The sequence below is a fragment of the Triticum urartu genome, chromosome 6A, assembly GCF_056163025.1.
Source record: "Triticum urartu cultivar PI428250 chromosome 6A, HENAU_Tu73, whole genome shotgun sequence".
Classification (NCBI taxonomy): domain Eukaryota; kingdom Viridiplantae; phylum Streptophyta; class Magnoliopsida; order Poales; family Poaceae; genus Triticum; species Triticum urartu.
The window spans coordinates 233,917,273-233,938,662 of record NC_141878.1 but is presented as its reverse complement, the minus strand read 5'-3'; the positions used below and the strand labels follow the sequence as shown (position 1 = coordinate 233,938,662).

General features: G+C 46.5%; 1 protein-coding gene across 11 annotated transcripts in view; it reads right to left on the bottom strand.

The window, feature by feature from the left end:
- The window catches only part of LOC125513222 (putative magnesium transporter NIPA2), a 46,982-nt gene extending 29,126 nt beyond the window's left edge, over positions 1 to 17,856 (bottom strand). For 3 of the 11 annotated variants that reach the window (XM_048678273.2, XM_048678274.2, XM_048678277.2), the window contains exons 1-8: positions 17,685 to 17,854; positions 13,604 to 13,706; positions 13,212 to 13,393; positions 12,979 to 13,035; positions 5,639 to 5,729; positions 5,400 to 5,560; positions 4,821 to 4,948; positions 4,595 to 4,732 (exon numbers count right to left, since the gene is read on the bottom strand). In XM_048678273.2, the coding sequence (XP_048534230.1) occupies positions 4,595 to 4,732; positions 4,821 to 4,948; positions 5,400 to 5,560; positions 5,639 to 5,729; positions 12,979 to 13,035; positions 13,212 to 13,344 (708 nt within the window). In that variant the 5' untranslated portion in view covers positions 13,345 to 13,393; positions 13,604 to 13,706; positions 17,685 to 17,854. Of the gene's footprint in view, positions 1 to 4,594; positions 4,733 to 4,820; positions 4,949 to 5,399; positions 5,561 to 5,638; positions 5,730 to 12,978; positions 13,036 to 13,211; positions 13,394 to 13,501; positions 13,523 to 13,603; positions 13,707 to 17,435; positions 17,525 to 17,684 lie in introns of all 11 variants that reach the window. The other 8 variants (XM_048678265.2, XM_048678276.2, XM_048678270.2 and 5 more) reach the window with 7 other exon arrangements.
- Between the last annotated feature and the right edge of the window lie 3,534 nt (positions 17,857 to 21,390).

The following is a 21,390-nucleotide window of genomic DNA, read 5'->3' as shown; positions in this document are numbered from 1 at the left end:
AACATGCCATCTTTACAGGGGTGCTTGTCTTGTATTTTTGTGATCTATATGGTGACTAGCACAAGCATGCAAACTAGTCTCCGTGATGTTGCTGTTTTCAGGGATTTAGGATTTTTTGCTAAGTCCTTTTCCTGCTGTTATTTTGATGCCATGTAAACTTGATGCTACAGTGAGATCCATGCTTATTTTGAGGTACTTCATTAAGGATGTTTTTGAACATGTGGTTATGCTCTATCCATTCATGCCCCTGTTTGCAATTATGGAGTGCTCTAGCATGTCATTTTCTTGCTCTACTTTTGCTATAAAATGTTCCTGGCTGAATGTTAACATGTTAATCAATATTGCCATGGTTGTTGCTAGTGATCCATGCATCCTATGAACTTGCTCTTGCCATGGTTAGCTTCATGAACATGTCATCTTGCTATTGGTATGCTTACTTTGTCATGCAATGCTTTGTGGTGAGTGGCATGAGCTCGCAAAGTTGCTATCATGAATCTGTTTATGACATGCTTTGTTTTTCTACTAAGTCTGAAACTGTTAACAAAACTTGCTATATTTACAAGGGTGCCATCATATCTTCTGTGCCTTTTTGACTCATGTTCAGTAAGGGACTTTTGTTCTATGCATTTAGTAAAATCATGCCATGCCTTTGATTGTTATGATATGTTCCTGTAGCATGTTGTTTGCTTGCTCTAAACATTGCTTCCTGATGTTATTTTTGACATGTTAGTATTTTGACCAAGTCTGTGAAGCTGATATCTTTTGCACTTTTGTCATGCTTGTTTGAACATGCTCTTGTGTGTTTTAGCCGTAGCTCAGTGTTCATGTTTTGTCAAGCATCTCTTGTACATCACTGCCATATGCTTTGTTGCTATGTTGGAGTGAGTAGCTTAGTTTCTTGTTGCATTCTAGATGACATCATGCTGTTAATCGCAGTTTTGCGTCATTCTTGTTTTGCTTGCCATTTGCAAACCGTGCATCCGTTTCCAGTAATCTTTATATCGATTTCAACCGAAATCATCTCATCTTTCCAGCGGCATACTTGGTTTGCCAAGTTGATGCCTTGTTCATTATTTCTCTTCAGGAGCACGCATATGTATTGCATATCATATCTTGCATATCATGCCATGTATTGCATCATGTTGCTTGTGCATTGCACCATGATTGATTGTTGGTCCTTTGCTTGTGTTCTTGCTTTGGGTAGAGCCGGGAGACGAGTACGTGAACGAGGAACCTGTTGAGTACGCTAATGAGGATCAAGCTTTCGACAACTCTGAGAACTTTGCAGGCAAGATGACCATACCCCCGAAATCACTTCTATCTTTGCTTTGCTAGTTGTTCGTTCTATCGCTATGTCGCGCTACCTACCACTTGCTATATCATGCCTCCCTTATTGCCATGTCAAGCCCCTAACCCACCTTCCTAGCAAACCGTTGTTTGGCTATGTTACCGCTTTTGCTCAGCCCCTCTTATAGCGTTGCTAGTTGCAGGTGAAGTTGAAGTTTGTTCCATGTTGGAACATGGTTTTTGTTGGGATATCATTATTATCTCTTATTTACTTTAATGCATCTATATACTTAGCAAAGGGTGAAAGGCTCGGCCTTTTGCCTGGTGTTTTGTTCCACTCTTGCCGCCTTAGTTTCCGTCATACCGGTGTTATATTCCTTGATCCTGCGTTCCTTACGCGGTTGGGTGTTATGGGAACCCCTTGACAGTTCGCTTTGAATAAAACTCCTCCAGCAAGGCCCAACCTTGGTTTTAACATTTGCCACCTAAGCCTTTTCCCTTGGGTTTTCGCAAGCCCGAGGGTCATCTTTATTTTAAACCCCGAGCCAATGCTCCTCTGAGTGTTGATCCAAACTAGAGCACCGTGCGGGACCATCCCTTGGCAACTTGGGTTATGTTGGTACCTGTACGCTTAGCTTATCCGGTGTGCCCTGAGAACAAGATATGTGCAGCTCCTATTGGGATTTGTCGGCACAGTCGGGTGGTCTTCTTGGTCTTGTTTTATCATTGTCGAAATGTCTTGTAACCGGGATTCTGAGACTGATCGGGTCTTTCCGGGAGAAGGAATATCCTTCGTTGACCGTGAGAGCTTGTGATGGGCTAAGTTGGGACACCCCTGCAGGGTATAAACTATTGAGAGCCGTGCCCGCGGTTATGTGGCATATGGGAATTTGCTAATATCCGGTTGTAGAGAACTTGACACTTAATTAAAATGAATCAATCGCGTGTGTAACCGTGATGGTCTCTTCTCGGCGGAGTCCGGAAAGTGAACACGGTCTTGTGTTATGCTTGAACGTAAGTAGTTTCAGGATCACTTCTTGATCACTTCTAGCTTCTCAACCGTTGCATTGCTTCTTTTCTCACTCTTATTTGCGTAAGTTAGCCACCATATATGCTTAGTGCTTGCTGCAGCTCCACCCCACTACCTTTTCCTACCCATAAGCTTAAATAGTCTTGATCTCGCGGGTGTGAGATTGCTGAGTCCTCGTGACTCACGTTTTTTGAGTGTCTATTTATTTTTGATTGGTATCTATGGATTGATCACAAGCCGAAACATGGTTAGAGCTCTAATATGTCTTGAACTTATACTGAATTCAATTAATCTAAATCTCGTAACATTTTCTGATCTATTTGATAGTCGCCAATTAAAAGGAGATATTTTCGCAATTTTTGTTATAGCCCTTGCTACGTCCCAACTGGGCTCCAACAGGTGCCGAGGATACCAGTGCAGGTGACGATACCGAACTCAAGTGGGAGTTCGACGAGGATTCGGGCCGTTACTATGTTTCTTTTCCGGATGATCAGTAGTGGGGCCCAGTTGGGACGATCGGGGATCTAGCATTTGGGGTTGTCTTCCTTTATTTTGGTTCCGTAGTCGGACCTTTCACTGTACTTTGGATGATGTATGGATTATTTATGTATTGTGTGAAGTGGGATTGTAAGCCAACTCTTTATCCCTTTCTTATTCAGTACATGAGATGTGTGAAGATTACCCCTCTTGCGACAAGCCTACCATGCGGCTATGCCTCTAAGTCGTGTCCCGACACGTGGGAGATATAGCCGCATTGTGGGTGTTACAGACAATCACCGGTGAAAGTCACAAGAGTCTGTATAGAGCGATAATCACCATGTGCGGAGGACGCGAGAGTAGTCGCGGAAGAGCGGCCAGTACAACCTGAGAGAGGTGCCAACGTAACAAGCGGACGAGCACCAAACAATGAAGGCAGGCGCATGTGCGAAACGGGGTAAGCAAAACCTCCTTGTCCAATCTAACACATCATATTGCTTTCTCCCTCCTTGCTTGCACTAGAATCACAATGTTGTAGTGGTATTGCGATAACTATACTTTTGCATAGCTTGATTATTGTCACCTTGATATTGCCTTTACTTCTATTCCTAACCTGTTGCCTGATGTTGCTTTTGGGGTATCACACATTTTAACCTGGCTCAGATACATTTTTTGTTATGTGATAAGAGTTAATTATGTTAATATGCAATTAAAGGCAACGGTGGGAGGCCATGTTTAGAGCATCGGATCTCTTCCATTTAGGCTGCACTAGGAGCGGAGTTCTTGTTAACTTGATCCAAGACCGAGCGCGCTAACCACTTGTGGGGCCACTTTAGTTCGGGCTTTCCATTTGGCATACGCAAAGTTGCATGAAACATCTTCGTCAACGGTAAGTATGAGATGTTATTTAATCATTGGGTGAGGTTATCACCTAATATTTGCATACATATAGGAATGTGGTGCAGCAAGCGGTTATCCTATATGGCTCTAGCCGATCCTTGTTCCCGCTCACAATGGTTGAGTCTGACACATAGCAACCGCATAATATCATTCCCAGGACGCCCACCAAACACAACGTGCATGTCATACTATGAGGTTAACACTTGTTCTGTATAGTGCCGGTCCCGGAGCGTTACATGGGTAAAGTGTACAAAACTCTGCAGAGTATAAAAACTAATCATGATTTGCCACTCCCCAGTTATGGACAATTTTTGAGCAACTGGACTTGAAACCTCTGGAAGATCTTATCATCTCAAATGACTAATATGAAGTGGGTTTAATTAAAACCTATGATCCTCGAAGGCTCTCATAGGCGGGTTAAATTGGAGGAGATGCAATTTAACAATAGGTTAACAAGAGATGAACAAGACTTGACTAGTAAGTAGAAGTGGGTCGAAACCAGCTTTCTGCAAAACAAAACCAAAAGCCTTTTCTTTTGTGCTCAGCCAGTTAAGGCTTTGACAATGTAAGATATTTTAGATTGATTATATGCTTAACTAGCTGTGGTTCTGTTCATATATTGCTATCGATCAGGAATAAAATGTTAATGTAAAATAGACCGAAAATTCAATGGTGGCTCATCATGGTCAAACATCTATACCTTAAAAAGTATGTGAATTCACGCATAGTTATACACAATGACACTCATAAGAACCATGCAAGTTCATATATCAGATGCCACTAAATCCAGTATTATGCCATTTGATTGAAACTGAAGTGCTATACCCAATTTCTCAAAAATGCAAACTTATACAGGGGGGGGGGGGGGGGGGGGGGGGGCTGAGAGATTTATAATGGTACCTTGTTTAAATAGTTCAACTGCACCAAGCAGCAAATAATGACAACAAATATGAAGAACCACGTCTGGACGTAGATGAATTGGTTTGATTCACTAAATGACAGCTTCAAGGCAATGGCAACTGCTTTTACGCTGATAACCTGTCCAGTCAAAAAAATATGTCACTGAACAATCACTAACTTGATCCATTTAATGATTTCATCAGATGGTATTGCACTTCTAATGTACCGTGAGTGATCCCATTAGTGAACAGATTGCAATATAGACGAGCATCTTCCTATGACCAGAGCGTTTGACAGCCCAGAAAATCAAAAAAAGAGCACCAACCACAGCCACACATGAATAAACAATGAAACCTGCAGAAATTACCCTTGCATGTCAATGTTGAGAGTGCCAACAAAGATACAGCCAGATCAAAAGGGAGCAAGGCAAAACAAAATAGTGTAAGTATATCTTTCCCCTGAAGAAAAGTTTATTAAGTTAAAGTTCTCTTTTCATATACTGAATCGTTGTGATCAGCGATCCTTAAGAAATGCCATGACCAGAACAAGGGGAAACTTAACTAAAATACTCGAGTGAATTATAATCTAAAAGGTAAGTTAATTCTTAGATATTCATACGTTTGACCAACAGTTGCCAAATTCTACACTATCTGCAATTGGACAATTTTCCATGAAATCCAAACCCATGGTCAAGTCATGAAATATCAAACATTGAATGCATGATCATGCAATTAGCAGCATTGCATCAATAAAGCATGAAATACTACAGGTTTCTATTGACAGGAGCAGGTCTTCAAGTTGCTACCTGGCTGAGTTGCAAAATGCCATATTTCCTCCACTGAATTAATCTCCCTCTCCTTTGGGGCATGCAAAACTATACCAACAGACCCAACAACACACAAGATGCAACCAACAACACCAAACATATGCAATCTCTCTTTCAGGATGAAGTGTGCGAGCACTGCACTGCATCAGCAAAAGATTAAACAGAAACATATACTAGGACAAATAAGTAAATTCAAGAAAAAATGGTATGGCTGCTACCTAAATATGATGCTCAGAGCTCCTAGAGGAGTAACAAGTATGGCAGGGGCAAATGCGTATGCTGCAAAGTTTGCTATCTCGCCCAGAATCACTGCAAATAAATAAATAAATATATATATATATATATCAAGATACGCATCAAGAGTGTTTCAGCTACCATTCCATGCTACAAATGTTGTTACAGATGAAATGGCTGTAATTATAAGTATTAAAAAATGTCAATTTGAACTTCGCTAGAGGTTGTCCTTATGCACTTATAAAGTAGAAACTGAAACTAATGAAGGCTAAACGGCGAACACGGCCCACCAATCTGGCTCCAATGCGGTCTGCGCCAGGGAGACCCCGTGTCCCCGCAGCTCTTTGTGCTCGCGGTCAACACCCTCAGCCGCCTCATGCGACGCGCCCACGACTGCAGCATACTATGGCCGCTACACCCCAGACGAGCTATTTTGGCGATCTCACTCTACGCCGACGATGTGATGATATTCTGCCGTGCCACCCAGGACGACGTGGCAGCCATCAAGGGCATCTTAGCCCTGTTTGGCCGAGCTAGTGGGCTCCGGGTGAATTATGCAAAGAGCTCAGCTACCATCCTCCATGGCAAATCCGCGACGGCCGAGATGATCACCCAACTTGGATGCCCGGTGGTTGAGCTGCCCATCACCTACCTTGGTATCCCGTTAACACTCCGTCGACCCTCTGCTGCACAGGTACAGCCCCTCGTCGACTCGGTGGCCACCCGGCTCCTGACATGGAAAGCTTGGCTCATGAACAAAGCCGGGAGGCTCGCACTGGTCAAGTCGGTGCTGAGAGCTATCGCAGTTCACCAGCTGCTCGCCTTTGCCCCACCCAAGAAGACACTGAAGCAGCTAGAGAAAATCCAACGTGGCTTTCTGTGGGCCGGCCGCGCCGTCGCCAATGGAGGGCACTGTCATGTCAATTGGCGCCACGCCTGCCGCCCCGTGGAATATGGTGGCCTTGGGATCCGCGATCTGGAGCGCGCAGGCCTAGCACTACGGCCGCGATGGATGTGGTTTGCCCGCACAGACACTGGCCGCACATGGCAGGGCCTTGATCTCCAGTTCTCCAAGGAGGAGCGCGCACTGTTCTTCGCATCTACCACTATGATGCTCGGCGATGGCCGGACAGCACTCTTCTGGGACGACCGATGGATAAACGGCCAATCCGTCCGTGAGATAGACCCCATGCTATACCAATGCATCCCCAAGCAGCGACGCAAGACGAGAATAGTGGCAGAAGGCCTGGACGGGAACACTTGGGCCCGCGATATCCAGGGGACCATCGGGATACATGAGATTGGCCGGTACCTGATGCGCTAACCAAGACCGATGTTGGACGGCGTCGAGGCTGGCCAGCCGCGGCCTGCAGCACTACCCTAGGTGCCTCCTTTACCGAAAAAGGCTTTCGCCCCGCTTTATAAATAAAGCAACCGCCGAGCACAAAGTCAAGCAAGTACCAAACGAACAACACACACACACACCGCCACCACAGGCAAGGTCCAACAGACAAGCACACCAACACCACACGGGTTCAGCTGTGGGCACAGCACAACAAGCCCAACACAGACACAACCAACACGCACAACACACACGGCGGCGCCTCCTTTGCGACCAAGACCCGGAGACCATCCAACACCTGCTACTAGCGTGTCCATTTGCTACGCAGACTTGGCACATCATCCTGGACTGGGCGCATATACCTGCCCAACCGCCAGCTAACGAAATCACCTTGATGAACTGGTGGCTGCGTACGAAGGCACAAACCCCTCCTATACTGCGCAAAGCTCTGCAATCGATCACACTTCTCGTCCCCTGGATGATCTGGAAACAGAGGAGCAAATGCGTCTTCGACAATGCAAGACCCTCGATAGATGCGCTAGTTGATAGGATTAAAGACGAGGCGAACTGTTGGGCAAAAGCTGGGGCACAGGGGCTGCGGGTAGTCTTGCCCGCCTCCTGGGATGTCCACTGATCGGAGGCGCTAGGACTCTGTAAATATAACCTCCTAGGAGGCATGTACTCTCTCTCACCTTTTCAATGCAATGAAACGCAAAAATCACTTTGCGTTTTCTCGAAAAAAACTAATGAAGGCAAACAGAGAATAATAAATACTGCAACAATCTAGTCATTTAGACTTGCAAGTCATATGTATTAACGGTCACTTCGCTCCCTTCCTGAAGGCGTTGCTGTTGAAGAACATCATTGTCCTTGTGGTGTCATGATAGTTGGTGTGGATATGGTCATTGCTATAGATTGTCGATCGTGGATTTGATCCCTTTGGGTTTTTTTTCTTTTTTCTCGCTTAGCCATAGCTTTGGTCTTATATGACTTTGCTATTGGCCGGCGTGTTTTAGTGTGTGTTGTGGTGTTGGCTGTGTGCATCCTAGTTATGCAAAGGCCGGATGTGTACTCATTGTGTTTGTATCCTCTTGATGCTTCATTTTTGAGTTAATAAAATCCACCCTTTGTCGAAAAAAAATGAATTAACGGTCACTTTAGTCAAAGATTCACTAAACGATGAAAAACCACAGATAAACCGATGAGATGAAACCAATCTGATAAATCTTCTTAGAGATAAGCTAGGAGAGGCTCTCTAACAGAACTGCTGTGTTCTCCAACAGAACAGAATAGATGTCCTAATTATTGAGCAAGTTCTACTAGTATTTTAAATCTGGTATTTCACAGAGGATTTCTAAATGTAAGAAGAAACTCCTAAATCTTTTTATATTTTAACTGAAGTCATATACTGTAAGAGAAGGCATGTAACACTAATGATATGAAGTTGTCCAAGTCTTCCTATCTGGGGAGAGGCTACAAAACTTTGATGCTACTCGTAGCATTTATATGATGAAATATTATTTAACCCAGCATCCAAATAGTTCTTGTTTAAAAAAAGTTATGGTTAAGGTAAACAAACAAATACAACAAATATCATGTATTCAACTTACTGAAGTTGTGTAGCCTAACTTTGTTATGAACAATGAGTTACAAAATGTTAAACCAGTATGGGCCTTGCCCATCTTCACTTAAAGCCCATGTGGCCCAGGCCCATGGCTTTGACCTAGGAGAGGTTGCGCCAGCCAGTGTCTGAAGAGGTGCAAGAGCTTCACACATCACACCATCCAACCCCAGAGAAGAAAGAGACGCAGAAGTGAGACCCTCCCTGACTAAACATGGTATCAGATGCCGGTGACAGCAGGTGATGCGGAGCATCCCAAGGCCATCCCCATGGACCCAACTACATCTCCTACGACACCTCTTGGACCCATGACACGAGCACATGCAAGAGCTCTTGAAACCGAGGTGACATCTCTCCTCTCACAATTCCACTTCGAGGCACACGAGACATGGCTACTACCTCATATGGACACATTATGCATGCTCAGGTATCATGGAGACGCTAAGGAGCAAGGACAAGAAGAAGAGGAAGATGGACGTGAAGATGGAGACGAAGAAGAGGAGCTGCAGGAAAAGTCCCAGCCACCGGACGACCGGCCGGGAACGGACGTCCGGAGCCTGAAGCATCAACGGACGTCCGGTCCAGACCGGGCGACCGGCGCACCCGCATCCAAGCCAAACGAGCGGACGTCCGGTCCAGACCGGACGACCGGTGCCCCTGCACCCGAGGCAAAAGAGCGGACGTCCGGCCCCGACCGGACGACCGGCGCGACCGCACCCGAGCCACCATCAGCGGAAGTCCGGAGCTACCAGACGTCCGGCACCCCCATCACAGAGCAGAACCAGCGGACGTCCGGAGGACACCGGACGACCGGCCACCAGCGGACGTCCGGTACCTGGCTGCGTCCAGATTCGGGCCCGAGGCCCATGTACCCCTACTTTCGCCCCCATTTGCACTTAGACTATAAATAGACCTCTCCCTCCTCCTTTCTAGGGTTAGCATTGGTTTAGCTCATTTGAGAGATAGAGCATTGCTCATCCACATCAGATCTACTCCTCGTGAGAGACCGCGGCCTCTTCGGAGAAGATCCCTTTGGATTCAAGACCTCCTTTTGGAGAAGAACTCAAGACCTCCTCACGGAGAAGACCGGTTACCATGTATCGTCCGTTGTTGACTTTGGATCGTGTATCTTCTCTTATGTATTCGAGGATCTAGCGCTTTTTTGACTTGTTCTTGTTAGTTTGAGTGTTCCTCTTGTGTTTCCCCTTGTGATTTCCCTTGTTTCCCTCCTTGTGTTCTTCGTGTTCATCACGGGATCCGCTCCTTTCGTGAAAGATCAGCCCCTAGGGTTCCTACCCTACATCAGCAGGGTCTGATGGGAATGCGGCGGCAGACCTGGCTGAAGAGGGGGTGGTCTGCGAGGCGGCGCGGCAGGGCTGCATGGCTGTGGAGGCAAGGGAAAGACGTCGGAAAAGGTGCCCTGCTGCTATATTGGCTGTTGTTCCTCCTGGCGTTGATCCTGTGCTGCTGCTGCATGAAGGGAGGCAGGTGACGAGAGCGCTGGCAGTGTAGCTGCTGCGCGCAGCTGCTTGACAGGGGGGCAGGAGACCTTGCTGCTGCATGCAGATGATCCGGGCCAGTGAAGGAAAAGGAGGTGCGCCTGCATGGGGTTCCTGGAGGCTGGACGTTGCTGCTGCTCTTTGCAGAGGAGAAGAAGCAGTGACTGCTGCGTGCTGCTGCTGTTGCTGAAGTTTTTTACTGCTCGTGCTCGGCTGCTTGCACGTTAGGGTGCTCTTTGCACTGCTGCTGCTTGCTGTTGGTGGTGAGTGTTAGGAAAGCAACTTGTATTACTAGGAGGCAAAAGCCAACATATATACATGTACAAGAGAATGTCAAAAGACAAGAATATAGGTCAAAAGACATGATCAATATAACTCATCAAGGACATGTACGATAATGTTGTGACAAGCGTTCGAACAAGTGATGTCGACACTGATGACTTCCCGATTAAGATAGGACTGCATCAGGGGTCAGCTTTGAGCCCTTATCTTTTTGCCTTGGTGATGGATGAGGTCACAAGGGATATACAAGGAAATATCCCATGGTGTATGCTCTTTGCGGACGATGTGGTGCTAGTTGACGATAGTCGGATGGGGGTAAATAGGAGTTAGAGTAATAGAGACAAACCTTGGAATCCGAAGGGTTTAGGCTTAGTAGAATTACAACATAGTACATGATGTGCTGTTTCAGTACTACTAGGTGTGAGGAGGAGGTTAGCCTTGATGGGCAGGTGGTGCCTGCCTCAGAAGGACACCTTTCGTTACTTGGGGTCAGTGCTGCAGGAGGATGGGGGTATTGATGAAGATGTGAACCATCGAATCAAAGCCGGATTGATGAAGTGGCGCCAAGCTTCTGGCATTCTCTATGACAAGAGAGTGCCACAAAAGCTAAAAGGAAAGTTCTACAGGACGGCAGTTCGACCCGCAATGTTGTATGGTGCTGAGTGTTGGCCGAGTAAAAGGCGACATGTTCAACAGTTAGGTGTGGCAGAGATGCGTATGTCGAGATGGATGTGTGGCCACACGAGGAAGGATCGAGTCCGGAATGATGATATACGAGAAGATAGAGTTGGGGTAGCACCAATTGAAGAGAAGCTTGTCCAACATAGTCTGAGATGGTTTGAGCATATTCAGCGCAGGCCTCCAGAAGCTCCAATGCATAGCGGACGGCTAAAGCGTGCGGAGAATGTCAAGAGAGGTCGGGGTAGACCAAATTTGACATGGGAGGAGTCTGTTAAGAGAGACCTGAAGGATTCGAGTATCACCAAAGAACTGGCTATGGACAGGGGTGCGTGGAACCTTGCTATCCATGTGCCAGAGCCATGAGTTGGTTGCGAGATCTTATGGGTTTCACCTCTAGCCTACCCCAACTTGTTTGGGACTAAAGGCTTTGTTGTTGTTGTTGTTAAAATTACCTTCATATTGGTACGTATAAAACAATATACTAAAAAAATAGTACATACTACCTAAAAAGTAGGATATATGCTACCCAAATGTTCTTATATATACTACATACTACACATACATACTCTCGGTTTTGACAGATACTACATACAACATACAAAACTCACATGAGGGTAACTACCCCTAGGTGGTAGGAAACATACAACATATATATAGGATAAATGTTTCATACCACCTAGGGGATGCAATAGAGATAAGTTGCATCCATAACACGAATGTTGGTGTCCCTCTAGAAACGCAGGTTTGTAAGTATGGATGTCACCTTCAGGAGGTCTAAGCCATTTTGTGGTGAGCCAAAAGATCTCCTTGTTGTTTGAAAAGCTTACTATGCCGATTGGACAAAATCATCAAGTGAAAGCTCATTTGGGTGAAGCTAGTGAATAAGATTATCATAAATTGGTTGGGAGGTAATTGTACTTGGTCATACCAGGCCAGACATTGCGTATGTCGTGGGTGTGGTGAGCATACATGCATGAACTAAGGAGCAGGCATCTTGATACAGTGCACAAAATACTAAGATGCTTAAAGGGCACTCCGGGAAAAGGGTTGTGGTTTGCGAAGAGTGGACATCTTGAGGTGGATAGGTATAGTGATTTTGATTGGGCCAACTGTCATGATGATAGAAGATCAACCTCGGCTACTGTGTGTTTGTGGGAGGAATTTTGGTGTCATGGAGGAGCAAGAAACAGACAATTGTGTCTGGATCAATAGCAGAATCTTAGTATAGAGCGTTATCTCAAGGGTTGAGTGAGATGTTATGGGTGAAGAACCTGCTGAGCCAGTTGAAACTTCTTAGGAAGGGACACTTGAGAGTATGGTGTGACAATCAGTCAGCTATAAGCATCGCCAATAACCCAGTTCAACATGATAGGACAAAACATGTGAAAATTGATCGCTTCTTCGTCAAGGAGAAACTTGCTGTTGGGATCATCAGCCTTACTCATGTCAGCTCTGGGCAATAGATTGCAGATTGCTTGACAAAGGGACTAAGATCAAAGGACTGTAACTTGGCATGTGACAAGATGGGGTTGATAGATATCTACCACCCATCTTGAGTGGGGGTGTTCAACCGGTATGGGTCTTGCCCATCTTCAATTAAGCCCATGTGGCTCAGGCATGGCTTTGACCTAGAAGAGGTTGAGCCAGCCAGTGTCTGAAGAGGTGCGAGAGCCACACACATCACACCATCCAGCCACCAAAGAAGGAAGAGACACAGAGGTGAGACCCTCCCTGATTCAACACAAAGCATATAAGCTAGATATAAAATCTACACAAGCACAAACGAAAAGAAAAAAGACTGCAGAATTGTAGTCGGCTGCAATAAGCAGTATAGCTAACTTCATTATTTTATAGTACAGTGCTAATTGCTTCAAAAGCATTATCTTAATCCACACTTACTAGTGACCATTCCCAGCCACCATAATGGTTCATACAAGTATGAATGACCTCCAGAACCTACAATGCATTAGCATAAGAAATCGAAATTATTAAGTTATACTATATAAAATCTCAATAGATATCGTACATATCATTCATATTGCATAAGGCTCAAAAGCATTTAAGGATTCACTCAACGATGCTATGCAATTAAGTCTTTGATCTGATTACGTAGGTGTCAGAAGAGGCATAACCTGCTCTTGCTCTAGCCCCAGAATCCCCAGCCTTCTTCAGCCCAATTTTCTTGATTACAAAGCTTGAACCGATGAATGCACTGGATGACATGGCTAAAGTCAAGCCTCTCACATTATCTAGAGAGGCCACCATATTTGAGGAAATACTTTTTTACAAACTAAAATAACCCAGGAACCAATTCCTACAATCCAAAGAATAAGAAAGGGTAAGGAAAGATAAAAAGAGAAACTGCATATAGTGAACTGCTAAAGAATAGCTCAATCTTCCTTGCTCACTAGAAACTTACAACCTCGGGTTGCTTTTGCTTGAACTGCCAAGAACAAATTTTTGCACTAATAAAGACACGCACTGTTATGTTTCATTTGAAGATGTCATAACGAAAGAAACCAACCTTTAATTGCTGAAGTTTCTACAGTCAGTGTCAGTCCACCATGAGAAGGAACTGATGCGGAAACACAATGTCCCTCAGGAGCAGGACTTCTCTTTATTCCGTGCTAAAACCAATATGGACAGAAAAGAATATTTCAGACACTCCAACTCAAGCCCATGTCTCAAGAAAGACTGAAGAAAAAATACCAAACAGTTGCATAAAAAGACCTAGTCATAATAATGAAAAAGTAGGGTTGCGAGACCGACGAGTGTGGGTGGTTGCGCTAGAACACGCACCATGTGTGAATTCCTAAGCGCAGCTAAGACACACACAGATGTCCTGCTCCTAGAGTTGGATTTCCAGCTGAGGCGTAGCCGGCGCATCGCCAGCCAAGGAGGCAGTCTCAACACTGGGCTATGTGCCCTTCGGAACATGCTCCGTAAGTGGGGCTTGTAGAGGGGAGTGAGAAGATCTAAGAGGAGGTGATTACCGTTTACCACCGACTATTTGTGCTCCCATTGGGTGACAACATGATCAAGGTGATCACGAAGCTTTACGGGTGGTCCATTGGTTCCCTTTGACGTGGCTCCATGGGTGATCGACAGGGGGTGGGTAGCCTTGTTGATGTTTGACCCTGCCGGTTCGCTAGGGCGTACCATGTCGAACTGTTAATGATAGAATTCGTCTAGGTGTACATATTAGTTCGGATTTTCATTTTTGTGCTCCAAGTATTTTGTACTATATATTTCCCCATGGGCTTTACAATACAATCAAGTTGCATCCATAACATGGTATTGGAGCTAGTTTTTTCCGCACACGCAACTCATGCTTCTTTCTCCATGCAGATTTTTTTTTTGGTTCATCTTGATCGATCGATCGATCTCCATAGATCGGTCTTCTGACCGAGTCCCGATTTTCTTGTTCGACCTACTTGATTCCCTAATTTTTCAAAGCCCATATCAAAACCCACGGTGTCCTACTCAATTGGATCAGTCACCTCCAAGCAAGCCAACCAACGGCTTCTGCTCGTCCCCACCTCCCCACCTGATCCTGCTCGACGTTTGCTCTCCAGTTCGCCTCGCCGATACCACCACATTTTGGTCGCCTCATCTTCTTCCTCAAGCCGACGGCGCCTCCTCCTCATCAAGGTCGCCGCCGCCACCACCACATTTCGGTCGCCTCATCTTCCTCCAAAAGCCGACGTCGTCTCCTCCTCAAGGTCACCACCTCAAGATCGACGTCGAGCGTCGCCTCTCTGGTTGTCGGCGCCACCTCTAGATCGACATCCCACCGCCACCGACACCGACGCCTTCTAACCGGAGCTCTGCATCCCATATGTATCTGGGGCACAATCCTCTGTTTCACCAAATTGCTTGGTCTCAGGTACAAAATCTGTTATCGACCAGGCCCGACCAATTCAGCCGTTGATGCTCTGTCCCGCCGTGCACCGGATGCCTCCATCACAGTTATCTCAGTCTGCAAACCTGCCTGGCTGGATGATATCGTGGCAAGCTATGGAACCAACCCACAAGTGCGGAACATCATTTGTGATCTTGACAGGCGACCAAACCCCAAGAAACGTTTCACCATGCGCAATGGCTTGTTGTATATCAGAGATATAATCTGGTTAGGAGGCTCCCCTTCTCTGCAACAACGCGTGCTCCGCGCCTTCCACGACAGCATAATGGGCGGCCATTTGGGAGTGCCAGTGACCTACAAGCGCCTCCGCCATCTGTTCGCATGGCCTAGAATGAAAGAGCATATCAAGCAGTATGTGCAGTCGTGCTCCGTGTGCCAACAAGCAAAGCCAGAGCACGTTCGATACCCCGGCCTGCTCGAACCTCTCCCAGTCCCAGATGACGCGTGGAAGGTGGTCACCATGGACTTCATTGACGGCCTTCCTTCTTCAGGCAAGTTCAATTGCATTCTCGTCATGGTCGACAAGTTCGCCCGCTACGCCCACTTCCTTGCTCTAAGCCATCCATTCACGGCGGCGAAGGCGGTCCACTCTTATCTGGAGAACATCTACAAACTGCATGGCCTCCCTGAAGCAATAGTCTCTGACAGAGACCCATGTTCACCGGCAGCTTTCGGCGCAAACTCTTCAAAACTATCAGCACCAAACTCAATATGAGCACGCCGTATCACCCGCAAACAGATGGGCAAACGGAGCGCGTCAATCAGTGCCTGGAGATATACCTCAGATGCTTCACCCACGCCAACCCAAACAAGTGGCGCCATTACTTGGCTCTCGCGGAATTTTGGTACAACTCCAGCTTTCACTCTGGTCTCAATACTTCTTTCGCAGCTCTCTATGGCCACGAGCCACGCCATTGGGGAATCGAAGCCGCTTCTACATGCAAGCTACCGCAGCTCAAAGACTGGCTTGAAGAGCGCAAGCACATGCAGCAAGTACTTTCGGAGCACCTGCATGGAGCGCGCAACATTATGAAGAGCCAAGCTGACAAGAAACGCACTGATCGCTCCTTCGTCGTTGGGGACTCTGTCTTCGTCAAGCTATAGCTGTACGTTCAGACGACGGTGGCCCGTCGCTCCAACCACAAGCTCTCCTTCCGCTACTTCGGGCCCTACAAGATCATTCGCGTTGTCAACCCCGTCGCCTACGAGCTCGAGCTTCCCGCCGGCACCAAGGTGCACCACGTCTTCCACGTGTCGCAGCTCCGCCAAGCCTTGTCCGCTTCTACACCGGTCGAGACGACGCTGCCAACCCCCATGGACAAACCTCTGACACCGGTCGAGATCATCAATACAAGATGGCGCCACACCCCGCAAGGACGACGTGAACAAGTCCTCGTGCGCTCGTCCGATCCCTCCATCCTCGACGCCACCTGGGAAGACGTCAAGACGATGCGAGACCGCTACCCCGCGCCCCTGGCTTGGGGACAAGCCATCTCTCATGGAGGGGATGTCAGCGCACGACCTGCCATGAAAGCAAGTGACAAGAGTGCTGCCGCGGCAGCAAAACACACTGCCAATGACGGCCTGGTGGCAAGGCGGATCGATGGCAGGCCCAAGAGGATCGCACAGCCCAACAGAAGATTCGTTGTGCCAGAGTGGGGCCACTGAGTCACGCGTCACCGTTGACTCCTCCTTATTCCCTCGAGCGACGATGGCAGCGGCATCCAGAAGGATCAGAACGAATGGTGGCTCTCTCCCCCTTTCCCCACCTACCTTCCTTCTTCTTCTTCCACAAGAACAACGAGAGTGCTGGTTGTAATCGAATTCAAGACTTGTATCCGAGATAGAGTGAATAGATCGATTCGGTACCTAACATCTACTCCCTCCGTTCCAAAATAGATGACTCAACTTAGTACAAAGTTGGGTCATCTATTTTGGAACGGAGGGAGTAACACTTAGCACCACGCATATCGCCTACTCCTATCATCCTGTTTACCTTTGGCCTTCCCACAATGATTATTAGAGAACTAGGAATACTGCAATCAAGTGCGTGTATCATCTCACATTTCTTTTTTCCGGGGCGAACTGTTGCATGGCACACCAAATCCGAAACAGCCATCTAATTCAAGCACTACATATTTATCTACAGCCATTCAATACGTTGCTGAAGCGCTAATGCTCTAGCACACGGCAAGCATCTTTCGTGCGTTTTCGTTTACAAGCCAAGGGCATAAAAGATAGATCCGCGCGAACAAACCACAGAAAACCGCGCTGGAGCATACTCCTACTCTTTTGAGAGGTGCTTTCTTCGGCAAATCGAATATTTCGGAAGAACCAGTCAGAACTCCAACACGAAAACTGCAGTGCTCCAAATGAACAGGCGATTGTTGCTATTATTCAACGAATGAAAAGGGGAAAGGGGGGAGGAGGTTACCTTGAACAGACAAAAATTCCCCGATCCTTCAGACCTCAATGGAAGAAGGGAAGACGGAGAGGGCAAGAAATCATGCGGAATAGGTTGCGCTAAAAAAAAGGAGAAAATCAGAGGGAGGGGGGGGGGGGGGGGGGGGGGGCGGGGGGACTGCGGGCATTTTGAGCAAGAATTGAAGATATTTTTTACTGCCACGCTTCGCCGTTCAACCAACCGAGATGCAAATTTCAGATCGAGAAGGGCACCGGTTACCTGCCCGAGCCCAGGGGCTGCGATGCGAGGCCGCTGCGACGGCGAGCAGGACAGGAGTCGTGGAGAACGTGGGCGAGGCGCAGACTTGTGGCTGGCAGGAGAAGTTTGCTCCAGTAGGGTTTTTTTCTCGTGCGTTTCACCATGAGGCCCCTCGTACTGTCGGCTGGCTCATAAGTGTGTGTTTGAGCGTGCTAGGGCGTGTTTGGTTGCTGTGTACAACAGTAATTGTATTGCATACATTTCTTCACTTAGTCTGGCTCTAAAAAAACAGTCTCATATGCGACATCTGCAAGTTGTTTGGTTGCCTACATCTAGGGTCCCTGCATTAGGTAATACGCAAGTGCATTTTGTTTGGTTGCCTGCATTGGCCCAAGCGGCACATGAACAAGGTGTTTGGTTGCACGCATAAGGTATGATTAAGAGCTACCACTTGCACTTAGCACACAAGGTTAAGAGCTAGTAGAGAAAAGGGGAGAAGAAATGCAGTGTGCGCCGGACCATGGCGACTGCGGTGGACAGTAACCGTGGCGCCATGTCCAACATGACGAGCACGAAGTCATGGGCGAGCGACCCCGTCGGCGAACTAGTTGGAGTGGTCGCTCAAAGACAATGGACAGAGAGGAGAAATGCAGTGCTCACGCCATGGCATCGTCAGTGTAGTAGGACGAGAGAGAGAGGAGCTGAGATGATCGACGCTGGAAATGACTCCAGTGTGGTAGGACGAGAAAGAGGAGGTCGGGAGAAGACCAAGATGATCGACTCCATCGATGACAGAGAACAGAGGAGAAGAACCCTGTCAGTGTGCGTGCCATGGCGGCTTAACTACAGTAGGATCATGGAGAGAAGGCCGAGATGAACGACGGCGATGATGTTGCTGCCACAACAAGACCCGAGATAGGAGATTGAGAGAAACCACACCGGCTAGAGGAATAATTAAGCGATGTTTTAAATCACAGCACACATAACCATATGTACAGCCATGAGAAATATGTAGATTTTCTCATCTACGATCGTCGAAACAGGAAACTTGCAACACGAATGTTGTGCAAAACTGCGAGATTAGGCTGCTGGTCAAAGGAAATTTCAAACAATCAATCATGTGCGACGAATCTGACAAAATTCATCCAAAACAGCTTCAAACGGGAACAAGAAATTGAGCATATACGGTCGATAAAACTACAAACCGATCGCCTGAATAGACCCGTAGCATCGATGTGCATCTTTTTCGTGTAGAGATTACCTCGAATCGAAGCACCGTTGTGTAGATTAGAGGGACATGGAAAAGAAGAGATTAGAGAGGAGCTTACTGGAGGTTGAAGAAGACACCACGTAAACACCTTGCATCCCTCCCGTTTCTCCTCGTGCAGGGGCCCGCTCGCTGCGCTTCCGCTCGGCGTGGCTCGGGAGAAACTGCCGATTTGAGCGTTTCCAGCGAGTCAGGCCTAGAGGTGCTTTAAGAAATGTGTGATGCAGGTCAATAGTGTATGCGGGTTACCAAACAGGCCAATTTCTTCTCACACGGACCTGGTCAGGCCAAATCCAGGCAACCAAACACACCCCTAGTGGTTGGCATCACGATCCGCTTAAGAGGGGGTTGTGTCCACCTCGTCTTCATCTTAAAATTTAAAAATATTCTTATGTCACATGGACATCATATTCGTCTTAAAAAGGAAAATGCTAGAAAAAATTATAAAAAAGTCTCACTTCCATCTTCAAAAAATAATTTCAAACTTTCAAAATCTTCCTCATCGTGATCAACCAGCATGCATCACGTGGCATAGCTGGTTGGCCATCTTTTATGACTACTAGTGGACCCGTTGTGTCAAATGACACAGAGGCACGCTAAATCTATGTGCACGATGAAAATAATATACATGGTTTAATCGCCTTTAATAGGAGACATGGTGAATTGTTGTTTATAATAAGTCTCATTTTAAACCATGAGCGCTTTGAAAAAAAAAGCATTTGTTAGTAAGTTTAGGTCTGGACAAGCACATGGGATATCAATTGTAACTTTTTTATACAAAAAATGAAAGACTTATCTTTCCAAATATGTGCAATATGTCAAGCAGGTTAAAACACATTTGAGTACATAGAAACATGGCCAATAGATTCAACAAAAGAGCAAGTCCAAATAGTCGTCATCATAGGTGATACATTGTAGTTAAGATAGTACATGATAAGAGAGACTTCACTGGATTTGCAAAATTGCCTTTCCAAACGTGGTTGTGGATTCACAATTCACTACTCATTACCGTGGTTGCTGCACAATGTGCCGAACAACCCCCTCTTTGTAGTTCTTTGTTCAAATATATCCTATACACGGTGTTCTGCCAATCAGACCAAGAAGAAAAAATAGAATGGAAGAATAAGTTTTATCCTAATGCAATACATGTTGAGTAGGGAAGAAGGTTTGTCCCGCTCATCAATTTGCGTTGATCGCGGTCATTGGAGGCTAGACAGGAGCTTGGAACATGGTATTGTGCATCTGTAGAGTGGAGTATGTGGTTGGTGGCTCGGCTGGGAACCCGAAAGCTTTCAGGTCATATCATGATTACAACACAGTCCAATACAAAGAAATTCTTAAGGTTGCATGATCGCAGCAATTTATCTTTGAAAATATATACCTGAGCATAAATAATTTGTTGTGTTATTCGAGTGGCAGAGGCATAATTGTTGATAAGGTACATTGTTACTGGGAAAGAAAACTAAGGCCGCTCCATGAGCATTCCACCTTTTTGTTGTTCTCAATACCACAGACCATTAACCATAGTCCAGTTGTTTCCTCATAAACAATGGAGACATACCAAATATGTGAGATCTATTCATTTCCTTTCTTTTTTGAGTGAGAATCTATTCATTTCCTAGAGGGGAACACAGTTACATGAAAGGGTGCAAACAGTCACACCCAAAGCTTAGAGCATGTAACGCCCGGATAATCAAGCTACAGTAACCTCTGCTAATGACACCACGTCACCTCCGTTACTGTCGCTAATCTCGTGTTAGTTCGAAAACGATTCAAATTCAAATTTGAAATTAAGGCAAGCAACAAAAGTTTTCCAAAAATAAAACTAAAATGTTCTAAATGTGTCGGATAAATCATAGGTAAATGGGGTGGTGAAACCAAACTTTTATGAAATGCTTAACTACACCATAATGATTTAAATAGTAGCAAAACTAATTATTTAAATGCCTTCACTAATTAAATAAAATATCAAACTAAATTATTTGGGGACTAGAGTTTTTGTGGCAGTGGACTAAATTGAAATACCAAATTAGATGCCAAGTATATATTTCACAAAAAACTAAAACAATAAGAAACAAAGATAAAACAGAAATAAAAGAAAAGAAAATACAAAAGCAAAAAAAAAGAATAAAAGGGCCCCCCGGCCAACTGGGCCAGGCGGCCCAGCTCACCGGCCAGGCCGGCCCACCTGGCCCAGCCGGCCGACCCGCCCCTACCTTATCCCTAGGAGGGGGGGGGAACCCTAACCGTAACCCCCCACTCTCTCCTCCCTCTCGCCCCCCGATCTGGATCGGGGCTCAACCGCCCAGCCGGCCGACCCGCCCCTACCTTATCCCTAGGAGGGGGGGGGAACCCTAACCGTAACCCCCCACTCTCTCCTCCCTCTCGCCCCTCGATCTGGATCGGGGCTCAACCCCGCCCGCGCCCCTGCCGACGTCGCCGTTGCCGCCGTGGATCCCG